Below are 17481 nucleotides of genomic sequence, written 5' to 3'. Positions count from 1 at the left end.
AATTTTTTTTAATCATTTGTTGATCGTTCCATTAATCAAAGTGGATATTTATTGTTAACTTTGTTACTAACGATAATGGTTGATTAATGATTATGTTGAAAATGTATTTATTATTTTAATGATAATTTATAAGGATAAAATTGATATTTAATGGTCAAAATTAGTCACACTAAAATTTGGATAGACGGAGATTAACCATGGATGGAACGTGAGTAATTTCTGAAACTAGACTAGAGGTACTAAATTGTTACTTTGTCAAACCTAGGTTGAGAAAAGTATTTGGGCCTTGGAAAAATAAATAAAATCTATTGATTTAAAAACAATTAAAATGATTATAATTGCTTCGTAGTTCCCGCTACATTTTTCACCTCTCTGCCATACCCAGCGCTCTTTCCGCAAACACGCATCCTGCTCAACCGAGCATCGGGCACACTTGTGCTCTGAGAAAAACTAGTCTATACAAAATTTATATAACGTCTCGTTATAAACAGGTATCGAATCGACGCGCCTTGCCTCACTCTTTCTGGTCTCGTTCTCTACTTTGAAAGCCAAATGGAAGACGAAGGAGGAGAGAGATCGAGCTTCATAACCGGTCTTATCGAAAATAGAGCTAAAGAGGTAATCTCTGTTTGAATCCCGAGAAAACCTACTGAAATTGAAGAAATTATATTATTGGTATCACTTTTTTCTTTGATACGGAATGACTAGAACCTTCGCTCACAATAAGTCCGTAGCCGTCGTCTTTTAATCCGAATTTCAAAATTGAAATAAAAAAATAAAATCAGTTTTATGTTATAATTCTTGCTCCTTTCTTTTTAAAAAATTTCTGTTTCTTTCTTCTTCTCCTTCTAGACGATTTCATGAAGATGATCAAGTATTCAAGTGTAATTACGTTCTAATTTTTAGCAATTGGTTCATCAATTGCAAAAGAGAGAAAAAATGGAGATTATATGTTGTTTGTAACTGAATGAGAAAAAGTGTAGTTGACAATTTCAAATTTCAACGGCTATTTTTGGATTAACAGCACAGACTCGTTCTTTACATATGTGTTTTATGATTATTTGAAGATGCAAAATTGACAAAGATCTTATGAAGATGGAGGTTGTTTCGCATGTTATTTGATTTTTTACTTCAATATGTAAATGAAGTTATTCAATTGTTTCAGCTCTGTTGCCGTCAAATCGTATCTGTGCACGAGTTTTTTAGGGGCTAGTAGCAGTTAGTTATAGAAAAGCCAGACAATTTGAATTCAATATTTTACATAAAATCAAACCATACTATCAATTGGAACGCTAAAATATTCTTGGTAATAACTTCATGTCCGTCACAAATTGTGGTGGCGATATTATTATCACCAAATTAAAATTAAAATCATCTTAGGACTTAGAAAGAAAAGAGATCTTTATCATTACAATTAGTATACTGATTTCTAAGTATTATTACCAAGTTACCAGGCTACATGGTGTCTTGCTGACTGCAACCTGTTCCACTTTTGGTGGCACTAATAGTACTTGCTTATAAGAAACCTTCATTTATTTTTGCTCGAATTTTAATAACTTATAAAAGGTTAGAAGGTGCTCTTTGAAATTTTGAAGTTTATGAATAAATATGTTTCATCATTTTCTATTTGCAGCTCTGAAATATCTTTTTAATATTTACCATGTCTTTAAATAATCTTCCCGATTAAAATTAGTTTGCTGGTGAAGTGCAAGGTTCCTGACTAACACAAATATGAACAGGTAGGGGTGGCTGCTTTTGACTTGAGGTCGGCTACCCTGCATCTTTCTCAGTATATTGAAACCAGTAGCTCATATCAGAATACAAAAACTTTGCTGCATTTTTATGACCCCATGGTGATCATCGTTTCTCCAAACAAACTGGCACCTGACGGTATGGTTGGAGTATCAGAACTGGTGGATAGATTTTATGCTTCAGTCAGGAAGGTGGTGTCCCTTAATATTTAAAATTTGTAGCTCTACTCTCTGTCTGAGCAAAAGTAATTGCATGCCTATGTTTCTGTGTATATGAGTAGAAATTTAACATGTTTTAATTTGTTATGTTGATTCATATAGGTTGTTATGGCTCGTGGTTGCTTTGATGATACTAAGGTTACACTAAATACTTCTCATGCTTCACTGGTGTTTAGGTTATGGGTGCTGACAGTTGTATTTCTTTGCTTGAATTTCCATTGTGATTAATCTTCCAGGGTGCTGTGCTGGTTAAAAGTTTAGCAGCCAAGGAGCCCTCAGCACTTGGTTTAGATACCTATTACAAGCAGTATTATCTCTGCCTGGCTGCTGCTGCAGCTACTATAAAGTGGTATAAACTTAATCTTTTTAAATATTTAACAAAAAATAATGTTTTAGTTCTCAATCTAGTTCATCCCTGATGAAAGTGCAAACTTGTTGCTTCTCCTTCATTGCTTGTTCACTGGATCTTTCTACAGCTACTAGAAAGTGGTGTAAACTAGTGTATTTCTTGTTTGAAGATTAACACGCATTTGCACATGTTATGGTACATGAAATCCTCAAGTCTTCTTTTTCTGAAACTTAAGTTTCAACTTCATGCACAGGATAGAAGCAGAGAAAGGGGTCATTGTTACAAACCACTCGCTATTGGTATGTGCTTTATAATCTATGTACCAATTATAGAAGAGTAACCTTTACTTTACTCATTGAATTCTCTCTTTGTCAGGTAACTTTTAATGGATCATTTGACCACATGAATATCGATGCCACTAGGTACCCCTCCTTCCTTTTCAGGAAGTTTTCAGTTGCTACTCCTCTTATATATATATATAAAAAATCAAATTTCTAATAATTTTAGTAGGTATAGAAAAAGTAATATTCAAATTTCCTTTGTAATTCTTTGGTACTTAACAGTGGAGTTTTATGGCAGTGTCCAGAATCTGGAAATTGTTGAGCCACTTCATTTTGCCCTTTGGGGCACAAGCAACAAGAAAAGAAGTCTGTTCCATATGCTCAAGACAACAAAAACTATTGGAGGGTCTGTCATCGATTAATAAAATGATCATGCAGCATGTTATATTGTCAACTGCTTCCAACTTTTTTTCAAGAAAAAAATATTTTCCTATAATTATAATTTCAGCACTTACTGCATGAATATTGGTCAAGGATTATTCCACACAAGAGAATGTTGTGCATGCTTTAGTATGTAAGAAGTTGAGATTCTCCAAGTAGCAATGTAGCAGCTGAAATTTTTTCCTGCCTTTTTTAAAACACTCCTCATTAAAATTTAATAATGTGGTGTTCTTTGGGATTTCTTTTCCAGGACTAGACTACTTCGTGCCAATCTTTTACAGCCTTTAAAGGATATCGAAACTATCAACACTCGTCTAGACTGTCTGGTTAGTTTCACATTTGGATTTTCTAGTGGAGCTGTCTATCTAAGCAGACATTTACTATTCCTAAACCATTCTCAGTTATCCTTGAATTTCTTTGTTAGATGCAAAATGTATTTGTTTCTTCAGATCTGCAACATGCAATATGTTTTTTGTATCTACCAGGGGGAAGAAACATATTGTTGAGATGTGATGCTTCAATGTATTATTGTGCAACATCAACTTTGGCAACGATATACATGTGTTTGAATGACACATTATAATTATTCTGTAGTCATGTGATTGAACTTGCATTGCAATTGAAAAAGGTGGTGTTTTGCTTTGGTTCAGTCATTTTTTTTTTACAATTTTTTGGTGCTCTTTGGAGGGAGAGCAGGACTGGAAGATACGATATGAACCACATGCACATGGTGTAGAAAATAGTAACATTACTTTTGGTGAGCTACCATGCAATTCTGTCTTACTACCAATATCATTGTCAAAATCTGTTCTTATCAAAGTTCAGAACCTTAGGCATTAAGCTACTGCTAGCTTAAGCTGCATTTGTTTATTGCACAAGGTCTCATGGCCAAAATGATTAAATAGCAACTATCTGCTCAAAATTTATAAACTTCTATAAGTATTATGANTACAAACCACTCGCTATTGGTATGTGCTTTATAATCTATGTACCAATTATAGAAGAGTAACCTTTACTTTACTCATTGAATTCTCTCTTTGTCAGGTAACTTTTAATGGATCATTTGACCACATGAATATCGATGCCACTAGGTACCCCTCCTTCCTTTTCAGGAAGTTTTCAGTTGCTACTCCTCTTATATATATATATAAAAAATCAAATTTCTAATAATTTTAGTAGGTATAGAAAAAGCAATATTTCCTTTGTAATTCTTTGGTACTTAACAGTGGAGTTTTATGGCAGTGTCCAGAATCTGGAAATTGTTGAGCCACTTCATTTTGCCCTTTGGGGCACAAGCAACAAGAAAAGAAGTCTGTTCCATATGCTCAAGACAACAAAAACTATTGGAGGGTCTGTCATCGATTAATAAAATGATCATGCAGCATGTTATATTGTCAACTGCTTCCAACTTTTTTTCAAGAAAAAAATATTTTCCTATAATTATAATTTCAGCACTTACTGCATGAATATTGGTCAAGGATTATTCCACACAAGAGAATGTTGTGCATGCTTTAGTATGTAAGAAGTTGAGATTCTCCAAGTAGCAATGTAGCAGCTGAAATTTTTTCCTGCCTTTTTTAAAACACTCCTCATTAAAATTTAATAATGTGGTGTTCTTTGGGATTTCTTTTCCAGGACTAGACTACTTCGTGCCAATCTGTTACAGCCTTTAAAGGATATTGAAACTATCAACACTCGTCTAGACTGTCTGGTTAGTTTCACATTTGGATTTTCTAGTGGAGCTGTCTATCTAAGCAGACATTTACTATTCCTAAACCATTCTCAGTTATCCTTGAATTTCTTTGTTAGATGCAAAATGTATTTGTTTCTTCAGATCTGCAACATGCAATATGTTTTTTGTATCTACCAGGGGGAAGAAACATATTGTTTAGATGTGATGCTTCAATGTATTATTGTGCAACATCAACTTTGGCAAAGATATACATGTGTTTGAATGATACATTATAATTATTCTGTAGTCATGTGATTGAACTTGCATTGCAATTGAAAAAAGTGGTGTTTTGCTTTGGTTCAGTCATTCTTTTTTTTACAATTTTTTGGTGCTCTTTGGAGGGAGAGCAGGACTGGAAGATATGATGTGAACCACATGCACATAGTGTACACCATAGTAACATTACTTTTGGTGAGCTACCATGCAATTCTGTCCTACTACCAATATCATTGTCAAAATCTGTTCTTATCAAAGTTCAGAACCATAGGCATTAAGCTACTGCTAGCTTAAGCTGCATTTGTTTATCTGATTGCACAAGGTCTCATGGCCAAAATGATTAAATAGCAACTATCTGCTCAAAATTTATAAACTTCTATAAGTATTACGTATTATTTTTCTAAAAAATATCTACTCCAAATTTGTCTATTTAAGTTTAGATTTTGCTTTATTTTTCAATGTCATGATGACACTGTTCAAATAAATCTGTTTTAAAGCCATAATATGTATTTTCAATATCTGATTCTAGGATGAGTTGATGAGCAATGAACAACTATTCTTTGGACTCTCTCAGGTTCTCCGTAAGTTTCCGAAAGAGACAGGTAAGTTGAAGTGAATGAAAGAAATAGCTAAAATAATGCAAGATTCTTTGTTCTAGTGTTCTGGCAATCAGTCCACTTTTGTTATCCATCTAACAGAGAACTTATATACTCTCTCAGATAGGGTACTTTGTCATTTCTGCTTCAAACAGAAGAAAGTTACAAGTAAGATCACGGATGTTGTGAATGCTAGAACGAGCCAAATACTGATATCAAGCATTATTCTACTTAAAACAGCTTTGGATGCCTTGCCTTTACTTACAAAGGTTATAATATTTTCTTTCCTGTATACTGAGATTATTCTAACTTAACTCAAACATATTTTCAATTCCTTGTTTTTAAAATATTTTAGGTGCTTAAGGATGCAAAAAGTTTTCTTCTGGCAAACATATACAAGTCTGTCTGTGAAAATGAAAAATATTCTTCCATCAGAAAGAGGTGTGTTGCAACACATGATCCAGCTGATGGATTATATGTTTCTCTATCTGCTTATGTTCTGAAGTTTATTTTAAGAGTTCAGACATTTAAACCTTGTATTTTGCTTGAGTTCTGACATTCTAATTGGCTAAAATTACTACTGACAAATAATCGTTAAGAGCAGAAATTCGAGCTTTCTCTTTGAAGTTTTATTCACAATATGAATACATTTATTTTAACAATAAAGTGCATTATGTTTGTCTTCCACGGATTTTTCTCAATTTGGGCCTCTTTCATGACCCAGGAGATTCCCTCCTGCTTATCAGTTATTTAAAATAAAAAATATCTTATGATTTCTTTCATTCTTTTCAGTTTTTCATGCTTTTATCATTTTTTTTCTTACTAAACTGGAAAATCCACAATCCTTATAGTTTTAATTTAGCATGCAACTTTCAAGCTCTTTTATGTTTCACCGTCAATACCAAATGAGGTTCGAGGAATTTTTTTTTATTTTATTTTATTTTATTTTTTTTTCAGAAGCCATAGCTCATTGATATTTACTGATTCACTCATGCCCGAGTCCATCAGTTAAACCTCATGAAATTTGGAGAAGGCACAAAACTAGATAGGAGGAAATAAGGGGACTTCAAATATCTCAATCCTAAGCGGTTAAACCAAAAATTATATGATTATGATGATGATGATGATGGTGCTCATGATCATGATATTGATCATGGAGCTATCTAATACTACCTAAGTTCTATTTTATTTATGGTATTACCTCAATGGAAAACAAAAAAGATATTGATCATGGAGCTATCTGATACTACCTAAGTTATATTTTATTTATGGTATTACCTCAATGGAAAAAAAAAAATATTTTCGTTCTATTGAGATTAGGAGTCTATGATATTTGAGTACCATTATGCAATCAATTTGTTGCGGAATTACCATTTCAAGTAGTATAAAACATTCTCAATCTTAGTTTAACAGTGTGGCTTAAGACATCCTGTCATTGATGTGTTATTTGGCGAACAATATTATCAAGGTTTCAGTAACCATAAAAAAGTTGTTCTGAGAAGCTTAATTTATTTATTCAGAATTGGAGAGGTAATTGATGAAGATGTGCTTCATGCACGGGTTCCTTTCGTTGCTCGCACACAGCAGTGTTTTGCTGTTAAGGCTGGAATTGATGGTCTTCTAGATATTGCACGGAGATCATTTTGTGATACGAGTGAAGGTTTTTCTACTAGCTATGTAGTTCAACATTGTTCTCTATCATTTGGTCTTCCTTTTAATAATATTATTATTATTTCTTTCTGCACTTTTTTCTTTTTTCTATATTCACTTTTGGGATGTGGTATTATGCAATCTAAAAGCTTTTGAAATTTAACTAGCAGCTATACATAATCTGGCAAACAAGTATCGTGAAGAACTAAAGCTGCCAAATTTGAAGCTACCCTTTAACAATAGACAGGGCTTTTACTTTAGCATTCCACAAAAAGACATTCAAGGAAAGCTTCCAAGCAAGTGCATTCAGGTATACATATTTTTCTTAGTTATTTTATTATAGAAATATCTCCTCATCAGTTAATTTTTATTTTAATATGCTTTTGAGACATTAATCAGGTCGTGAAACATGGGAACAATATACATTGCTCAACTTTAGAACTGGCTTCTGTAAGTTCTATCATCATTGAACAAATTCCATTTCCATATTCAGGTTAATAATCTTATTGAAATTTAGATATTCAGTGTACTGAGATATGAATGTCTGCACTATATCTCCTTTGATGGTTTATTCATATTTGCAAAGGAAAAACATATTGAGAAGAAGATAACCATCCTTGGAGACAACAGAAATGATGAGATCCAGTTTCCTCCCTGTTACGTTGCAGCATGTCATTAGCTCTTTCTTTATCTGATTTTGATGATAATTGTACATAATGCTTTCCATGGAGATAGCTATTTTTTTTTTTTTTTTAATTGAAAAAAATTCATGATAAATTATTGGTAAATGCTTTTTATTTGATGAAGACTAATGCTGAACATGATGAACTTATCCCAGCTTCTAGAAAATTTTCATTTGATGGTGAGACCATATATATACATATATACATCTATACATCTATCTGGTTCTGCATTTAATATGTCTTTGTGGATCTTGAAAAATATCTTCATAAGTTTTTCTTTATTTCACTAAAATTTCAGCTGAATGTCAGAAATAAGTCTGCGGCTGGGGAGTGCTATATACGAACTGAAGTTTGCCTGGAAGGTTGTGATAGACTTATTATGTTATATTTTTGGTATCATGAGCTCCAAATACTTCCATTGAAACTGATGGAACTTTTTATTCAGTAAAGTGCTTAATTTTTTTAATGCTCTTTTCCTGAAGCATGGGGCTCATTAAGCAACAACTATTTTACTACCCAAATATTTGCTTGCTGGATGGATATAGTATGTGAATTCACATCATTGGAATTTCATCGATTTCCAATTTGGATTTTCAGTTGCTAAATGCTTCTGAAAAATTAGTTTTGGTGGAAAATAGTCATCATAACACTTGGCTGGCATATTTCTCTTTATGTATGCTTCTGCTGGGGTCAAGAGGAATTAGTGACCTAGTACAGTAATGGTTGGTGAGAGAGGATAATGAGGGACTTGCAATCATGGTTGTTATCACACTTAGCTGGCATGTTTCTCTTCATTTATGTTTTTCTCAATGCCTATCTTCTCTCATGCTAGGCTATATATGTCAGATCTAATATAAATACTCTATATGCCTACCCTAGCAGCTTTTTAATTATGGGTGAGCGGTTCTGAGTACCCTGCATTTTTTGGGAATCGGAACCGGAACACCCAGTGCATGTTCCCAAAAAAAGGAACCGAAACAGGAACCATTGGTTCCAGTTCTTAATTAAAGGAACCGGAACCTGAAATGCAAGTTTCGGTTCCTTACTCGGGTACCCTGTAAAAATAATTACCCCATTAGTTTAAAAAATAACAAAAATACCTTAAAGTTTACAAATACACTTCTAACAAATTAAGAAACCTCCATTTAGTAGTTTTCAATTTTTTATTACTCATTATTGTGTCCAATGTGACTCATAAATCCTCTAATTTTTAGGCAACACTTGAATTCAATCAATTCATATAAAATTTCTCAATCAAAACCAAAACACAAACAAATTCCAAGCTGTTCCGTTTCAGGTTCTTTTCCCAGATTCTGATTCCAAACCTGTAGAAACAAACCTATCCACACAGTGTCGGTTTCAGGTAGTTTCTGGTTCCGGTTCTACCCCGCTACCCGTGCTCCTCCCTATAATTTTAATTATCCTATCCTCTAATTACTGCTCTTACTTTTTATTTAAACGTATGGATGTCAATTCTGAATCTGAATTTAAAATATTTTGCTACATGCTGCCATAATTATTGATTGCTTACTGTAATTTTATACAATATGTAGCATTGGTAGACTCAATAAGGAGGATGTCTCTGTGCTCACATGCTTGCAGAGGTCTTGTGCCTGTTAGATATGATGTTATTCATTTGCTCATACAATCAACTAAGCCTGTGACAGATATACTAGACCAAATTTACTGGTTAGTAACTCTTCTTATATATCTTTTCCCTTCAGTGGCTTAATGCTTCATCATGTCTATTACTAAGAGAATGGCCCAATTGCAATCGATTCTGAAGACATCCTATCCTAGAGAGCATACTAATGACTTTGTTGTACGTTGATTTATCTTTTTATTTTTATTGCTTAATTTAGATTCTTCTTAATAGGAAAATTTTGCAACTTTCTCTTTTACTTTTCTAAATTCAACCTTGCTCTTAAAGTTGATCATTGCTTCCTTTGTAGGCCAACAATATCTTTGTTACGAAGCATCAAACATGTTGATTGTCATGGGCCCAAACATGTTGTATGAAATCTTTTCCTGGCATGAGTTGAAGTCGTTTGATGCACCATTCTTTTCTAATATTGATTTACTGGAATATGTATAAGGTTTGATACCCAGATGATTTTATTTTTACTTAATATTTGACATCCGTGTGCACCCTGTGGAGAAATATTTTCTTGTTTTACATTTCAACACTCCCCCTCAAGTTGGAGCATATAAGTCATATGCACCAAGCTTGTACAAATAAAGTCACACGAGAACCTTTGAGAAACTTAGTGAGGATGTCTCTAACTGGTCGTTGGAACTGACATACTAGTTGCAATACACCCTATAGAACTTTCTCTCGAACAAAGTGACAATCAATTTCTATGTGTTTAGTCCTCTCATGAAACACTGGATTTGAAGCAATATGAAGGGCAGCCTGATTTCACAGAGTAACTTCATTTGTGATACTTCGACAAATCTCAACTCTTGAATTAGTTGTTTTAACCAAACCAGCGCACAAGTGGCTAAGGCCATTGCACGATGCTCTGCTTCAGCACTTGACCTTGCAACAACTGCTGTTTCTTACTTTTCCATGAAACTAGATTTCCTCCAACAAGAACACAAATCTTGAGTTAGAACGTCTATCAGATGGAGAACCTGCCCATCATCATCTGAATATCCACAATATGCAAATGACCCTTATTTTCATACAGTAAGCCTCTACCTGGTGCTCCCTTGATATGCCTCAAAATCCGACACTGCATCTCAATGACTATCACACGAAGTTTGAAGGAACTGACTCACAACACTGACAAAAAAGGATATATCTGGTCGTGTGATAGTAAGATAGTTAAGTTTTCCAACAAGTCTCGATACTTCCAGGATCAGTAAGGCTCCCCTGTCCAGGTGAAAGTTTTAAATTAAGATCCATAGGAGAGTCTGTTGGTCTGCATCTACATCCCCGTTTCCTCTAGATATCCAATACATACTCCTCTAAGAAATAACAATACCTATTTAGACTGACGACTTTTATGCCAAGAAAGTATCTGAGTAGCCCTAAGTCTTTCGTCTGAAAGTGTTTGAACAATGTTGCTTCAACTGTCTAATGTCATCTTGATCACTTCCTGTAATAACAATATCATCGACATAGACAACCAGATAGATATACTGTCCTGATGATGTATGTTCATAGAAAACAGAGTGATCAGACTCACATGAATCATACCAAACTCTTGGATAACTGTGCTAAATCGTCCAACCAAACACGAGGACTGTTTTAGACCATATAGAGAACGCGAAGTTTACATACCAAACCAGACTCCCCTTGAGCAACAAAACCAGGAGGTTGCTCCATATAAATATCTTCCTAGTTCACCATGAAGAAAAGCATTCTTATATCCAATTGATGCATAGGCCAGTTCCGAATGGCAGCCATAGCAAAGAACAACCGAACGGAAGAAATCTTAGCAATAGGAGAAAAAGTGTTAAAATAATCTGTCCCATAGATCTGAATGTATCCCTGGCCACCAAACGCTTTCAGCCGATCAACCACCATCTGGACCAACCTTTACAGTGTAAATCCATCGACAACCAACAGTCGAATGGCCCAGAGGTAAGGAAACTAACTCCCAAGTATGTATGATGCAAAGCAGACATTTCTTCAACCTTGCCTGACGCCACTCGAGGTGAGAAAGTCCTCATGAACATTGCAAGGAACAAAAACAGAAGAAAGGGTGGAGACAAAGGCAATAATGAAGGATATAAACGATGATAACTCAAAAAATTGTGATGGGATGAGGGTTGCGTGTAGACCGCATACCTTTACAATAGCAATGGGAAACTGATCAGCTGGAGATAGGACTGTGGCATTGGAGGATCGGGCACAGGACCTCAGTACAGGGATCTTAGGAACGCAGCGGGAACATCAGGATTACCTGTAAAAGGAACAAGACTATGTCGACAGGAAGAGTGGTATTAGTAGTAAACTGAGGTATCGAACAGACGAAGTGGGAAAGCAACGTATGGAATTGGTAGAACATCCACTACCGATCACTCCATGGAGGATGAGGAAAAAATGGAGAAGACTCAAAGAACGTAACATTAGCAGAGATGAAGTACGATGTATGGCGGGAGAATACCACTTGTGCCCTTCTGAAGACGTGAATACCCTAAGAAAATACATTTCGTAGACTTCTGACAGTTTATCATAATTAGGAGGAAATGTGAACAAAACAGTGCTCCCAAAGACACCGGGGAGAAGAGAAAATAATGGAGTATCGGGGAATAATATGGAGTGGGGAACCTGGTCTTTAAGACAGAAGAAGGCATGCGATTTATTAAGTAATAGGCGGTTGAACCGCGTCAGCCCAAAACCGAAAGGGACGTGATATGTAAAAAGAGTGCGAGCAGTTTCAATAAGGTGTCTATTTTTACGCTCAGCAATGCCATTCTGTTGGGGACTATAAGCACAAGAAGACTGATGAAGAATTCCCTGAGATGTCATGAATTTAGTAAAGGAATCAGAAAATATAGACAGCATTATCACTTCATAATATACAAATGGTAGTGTTGTGTTGAGTCTTAATTTCACACAAAATGATGAAAATATGGAAAATAATTTAGAACGAGAGCGCATAAGAAATAACCAAGTGCAACGGGAATAGTCATCAATAAATGTAACAAAATATTTAAATCCCAAAGTAGAGTTAACACGACAAGGACCCCACACATCTGAATGCACTAACCTCAAGGGGGACGCAACCCTTTTATGACACGCTTTGGAAAAGAACTACGAGTTGCTTTCCAAGTTGACAGACTCACAACTCAAGATGATAATTTAGATAGACCTGGGATCTTTTCCGAAGTTTGGAAAGACTAGGATGGCCCAAACGATTATGAAGGAGATCCAGAGACTCGGAGACAATGCATGCTGTAGATGGGTATGGAGATGATAGAGACCCTGTGACTCACATCCTGTGTCAATCATCCATCCCGTGTCGCGATCCTGTATAACAATAGAGTCATTAACAAACGAATAGAGCAATTTAAGGAGCGGGTAAGTTTACTAACAGACACGAGATTAAATGGACATTTGGGAATATAAGTATAGAGCTAATGCTAAGGAGGGGAGGGGTTTTGCACATCCAATAGCTTGAACATCGGCTTTAGACCCATTGGCTAAAGTAACAGGAGGTAAAGATACAATATTTGTAATCTCAGTAAGTAAACGAGGGTTACCAGAAATATGTCCGAGGCACCTGAATCTAGGACCAAGTCCTAAAGCAGAAGACTGAGAAAGGCAAGCAACTGAATTACCCGTTTGAGCGACGGAGGCATGGATGAAGAAGACTGCTCCTGGCCTGATACTGTAATTATTCATCATAGCAGTACTTGTGAAGTTAGAGGTTAGCTGGCATTGTAGAGGACTCAGAATGAAGATCAGAGTGATCAGCCTGAGCAATATTAGCAGCTCGGGTAGGTCGACCATGTAACTTAAAACATTTCTCTCTAGTATGCCCCCACCGATGACAGTAATACACTTGGGCCGATTTCCTCTGCCACTTCGATCGCCCTGTTATCAAAAAGTGTGGGACTGAGAAACAAGGACTGAAGAGTCACCTGGGGAATGCACAGTAGTAGGGGAGGAAACCCGAAGTAATCTGGCAAACACTTCATCAAGGGAAGGCACGGTGGATCCAGAAAGAATTTGATCTCGAACAGGTGTAAGATCTGGACCGAGAGCTGCAAGTGTCAGGACCATAAAGAACTTGTCTCGTTGAGCCAAATCTTCTGTCGCAGATTTACCAGCAGGTATCAACATATTAAATTCTATCTTAAGGGAGGCCATCTTACCAAGAAAGTCCGACATATTCATATCATGTTGTTTAAGATGAACTAAGTTGGACACAACAGAATATAAACGCTGAATGTCATTTGTATAGAGAAGTTTAGCCTGACTCCAAATATCAACACAAGAGCGATAAGATTTGTAAATAGGGTGAAGAGGGGGATCAATAGTTTGCCATAACATACTACACAGCATAGCATCAATTTTAGTCCATGAAGACTTATTTGACGTAATATCGGCAGCTTTGGTGGTCAAGTGATCCTCCAGACCTTGACCCATACACCATAATTCAATAGAGGCAGCCCATGATGAATAATTAGCAGTCCCAATTAATCACTCAGTGGTGATGGGAGGGAGAGATAAAAAAGAAAAACCACTTGTATGTGATTGAGAGGCTGATTTTGAGGAATCCATGAGAAGGTCAGAGTGTCTTGAAGCTGACAGAAAAGCAAAAACTTACGTGCACCGGAAAAACAGAATACTCGCCGGAAAACCAGATCGGAGGAGAAGCTGACGGAAACACCTTGAAGGGATTTGCCGACGAGGTGGAGAGGAACAAGATTCTGGTGGCGGTGAGAACTCACGCTCGCCGGAAAAGTAGATTGGAGGAGGGGCTGCCGGAAAAACGAGTGGCGCATGAGGGTGCGTGCAGCGGCGGCCGGTGACGAAATCACTCGAGTTATGACGACGATGGGAAGACGATCAGTCTAGTGTGATTAGACCAGATTCTGATCGTTGCCAGAGAACAGTCGCCGGAAAAAAAAAAATTCCGAGAAAGAGAGAAGAAAAAAATATTTGAAATTTCAGACACTTAATATTTTGTTTTACATTTCAACACACCCAATTTCACATGCTTAAAACCGTAAAATTGGTGAGCTGCTGATCAACAAGTACTACTCACCTAGTCACCTCAAATTTCACTGCTCATTAATGTGAAGGGTTAATGGGTTGGACAAATAAAATTTACCTACGAATGATGGGATGCGATGCGATGCCTTCTCCCTTTATATATCCATCCCGTTCCCCGAATGCAGAGTTGAAGGATCCTATTGCAAAGAGTTTGCAGTAAACTGGCATAAGATAAATGTTGAGAGCAGAAAGTGGGGGTAAATTCTGCATTTAACACTGTCAAATTATATCTTAGGCATCCTGTAGGGCCACGAGCGTAGGATTCTGCAGGGGTGACCTCAACTAAAATTTAAACCTCAGCTACTTTTTATAATAATAAAGCTCTTCCATTTAAACTTTTTGATTGATAACTTGGCTTTCACAAAAGAATAATTTGATTTGAGTTCTGTATTATGCTTGTGTTTTGATACTATTCTTGTTTCCTTCAGGAGTGGAAAGAGCACTTATCTTCAACAAATCTGTCTCATAATTATTCTTGCACAGATAGGTTGTTATGTTCCTGCTAATTTCTCAACTATAAGGGTTGTTGATCGTATATTTACAAGGATGGGTACAATGGATAATCTCGAATCCAACTCTAGTACAGTATGATTTCCAAACTCCACTGTTGCAAATTGTTAGATTTTGTTCTATAAAATCAACATGTGATGTATATTCCCCAACCGAAATGAAGGGAAAAGGGGTAAAAATTGCCTTTTTAGTGCTGTGATTCTTCTTTTATTTTCCTCAAGTATATTTTTTTTAGAAGCTCGTTAGAAATTTTTGGTAGTGTTTAGTGAAGACTTGTGATGTATATGTTCAGCATGTTCATTTCTTTTATCAAAATATGAGACTAATATCATGGGAGAATCTTTGGAGTGGTAGAACTTCCTCAATATTGCTTCCTGGACCTTCTTTCCTCACTGGAGCTGACTGTACTGGAAATGTTTAGGTAGAGCTTTTAATCTGATTGTTCAAATTCTAGGTTTTCTCTTACTGACTATTGTAAGCAGACGATCCTTGCTTTAGTCTAATAAGTTCTAGTGATCTCTTGAGATGCACAGTGTCTGCGTACATGCTTCCTGTATCTGCAGAGTAGGCTAGGAGGGCGATATTGTGCTTTAGAATCATTCTTATTTTTATAATATCCTTTCCATTGTGCATATAAAGTTCTTTCTTTTCCCCTGGTTATCTTAATTTCTGGTGCATATTTCTTTCAAAAAGTTGATTTTAATAGAAAAGAGTTATTTGGTTGCTTGCATGTTACAGTTCATGACAGAGATGAAAGAGACAGCATTTATCATGCAGAATGTCTCCCAAAGGTAAGGGACTATATAATGGTCGGAACTCATTAATATGTGCATTAGTTTCTATAATATTTGTTATTGTTTAGGAGTCTGATAGTGATGGATGAACTCGGGAGGGCTACTTCTTCTTCTGATGGATTTGCAATTGCATGGAGCTGCTGTGAGCACCTCCTATCACTGAAAGCGTAATAACTTATCTGACATTTCTACTACCATGCCTCAAGTTTGTTGTAAAAGTTGAAAAAGCATATAAAATCTGTGGACTTATCGCACTGTATTTTTGTTTTAATTCTCTTTCTTTTTTAAGATCCCTTGAGATAAACAAACCTTCATTGCAAAGATTAATGTATTTGTTATAATCAACAGGTACACAATATTCGCCACACATATGGAGAATCTGTCACAATTAACAACCATCTATCCAAATGTGAAAATTGTTCACTTCTATGTTGATATAAGAAACAGCCGTTTAGATTTCAAGGTGGCTTTATCTTGTTTTGTCAAAATCCAACATAGAATTTTGGCTGCTTTGTGCTGACTCATGGTGATCTATTTAAAATTCAGTTTCAACTCACTGATGGGCAAAGACATGTCGCACACTATGGCCTTCTACTAGCCGAAGTGGCAGGACTACCAAGCTCGGTGGTCGAAACAGCAAAAAGTATCACAGCAAGGATCACTGCCAAGGTGATTTTTCTTGAGCAATTGCCTTTCAAATTTTAGTCAACTACAAGTTCACAAATCTTGATTCACAATTCTGATCACTGGCATTTTAAAGTTTTACAAACTTACTATGATTTTATTTCCATACCTGGAAATAACACATTTTAGCTCTCATTCAGAATGGTATAATTTGAAAGAAGAAAAAAGTTTACCATATATATATATATAATTCATACACATCAGAACCTTGGAAGTCCAGAGTAGAAAACATGAAGAGGCTCAAACCCAACCCAATTTCTGTACCTTGTTCATAAACTTTGTTAATTTTGTAATTGTCAGGAGGTACAGCGAATGGAAGTAAACTGTACGCAGTATACTCAGCTCCAGATAGCTTACCACGTTGCCCAACGGCTACTATGCTTAAAATACTCCAGCCAAGATGAGGATTCAGTTCGACAAGCATTACAGAGTCTTAAAGAGAGTTACATTGATAGAAGGCTATGAAGTTGACCACTCAAATGCTCCAATAATGCCTCAACAGGAAGAGATGTTTCTCATTGAAACGCTGAAATACTCTCCAACGGTTTTGTAGACAGATCTGAAGTGGAAGTTAAGAGATATAAAAGTGAATGAGAAATCCACTTGTTATTAGATCTTCTCTTATAAGTGTCTATACAAAAGCCCTTGAAACAAAGTTCTGAAAACCGGACCGGACTGAACGGTCGGACAGGTTTGACTAGAAACCGGCGTCATCTATAGTCCGGTTTCCCTTGAAAACCGGTATTCTTAATCAAACCGGATTGAGCCGCGGTTGGATCGTCGGAATAGTACCGAATCGCGGTCCAATCGCAAGTCAATCTCGTCGAATTCCGGCATTGTTC

At 36.1% G+C, this 17481-nt stretch overlaps 1 protein-coding gene across 1 annotated transcript; it reads left to right on the top strand.

Annotated features, from left to right (window-relative positions):
• The first annotated feature begins 367 nt into the window (after positions 1-367).
• On the top strand, positions 368-17251 carry LOC116120788 (DNA mismatch repair protein MSH4-like). Its single transcript, XM_031406758.1, is given in 27 exon segments — positions 368-618; positions 1740-1943; positions 2073-2108; positions 2207-2319; positions 2573-2618; positions 2695-2741; positions 2899-3006; positions 3292-3367; positions 5519-5591; positions 5709-5854; positions 5941-6026; positions 7106-7245; positions 7406-7545; positions 7635-7685; positions 8217-8280; positions 9472-9493; positions 9495-9548; positions 9550-9611; positions 9675-9698; positions 9701-9744; positions 9849-9928; positions 15080-15236; positions 15900-15952; positions 16024-16122; positions 16304-16418; positions 16502-16624; positions 16940-17251. Coding segments are annotated over 27 exon segments (2394 nt in total). The 5' UTR covers positions 368-552; the 3' UTR covers positions 17105-17251.
• Positions 17252-17481: the final 230 nt, after the last annotated feature.

Source organism: Pistacia vera, unplaced genomic scaffold (genome assembly GCF_008641045.1).
Source record: "Pistacia vera cultivar Batoury unplaced genomic scaffold, PisVer_v2 Contig947, whole genome shotgun sequence".
Taxonomy (NCBI): Eukaryota; Viridiplantae; Streptophyta; class Magnoliopsida; order Sapindales; family Anacardiaceae; genus Pistacia; species Pistacia vera.
The sequence above is the reverse complement of the archived record's forward strand: the minus strand, read 5'-3'. Positions and strand labels throughout refer to the sequence as shown.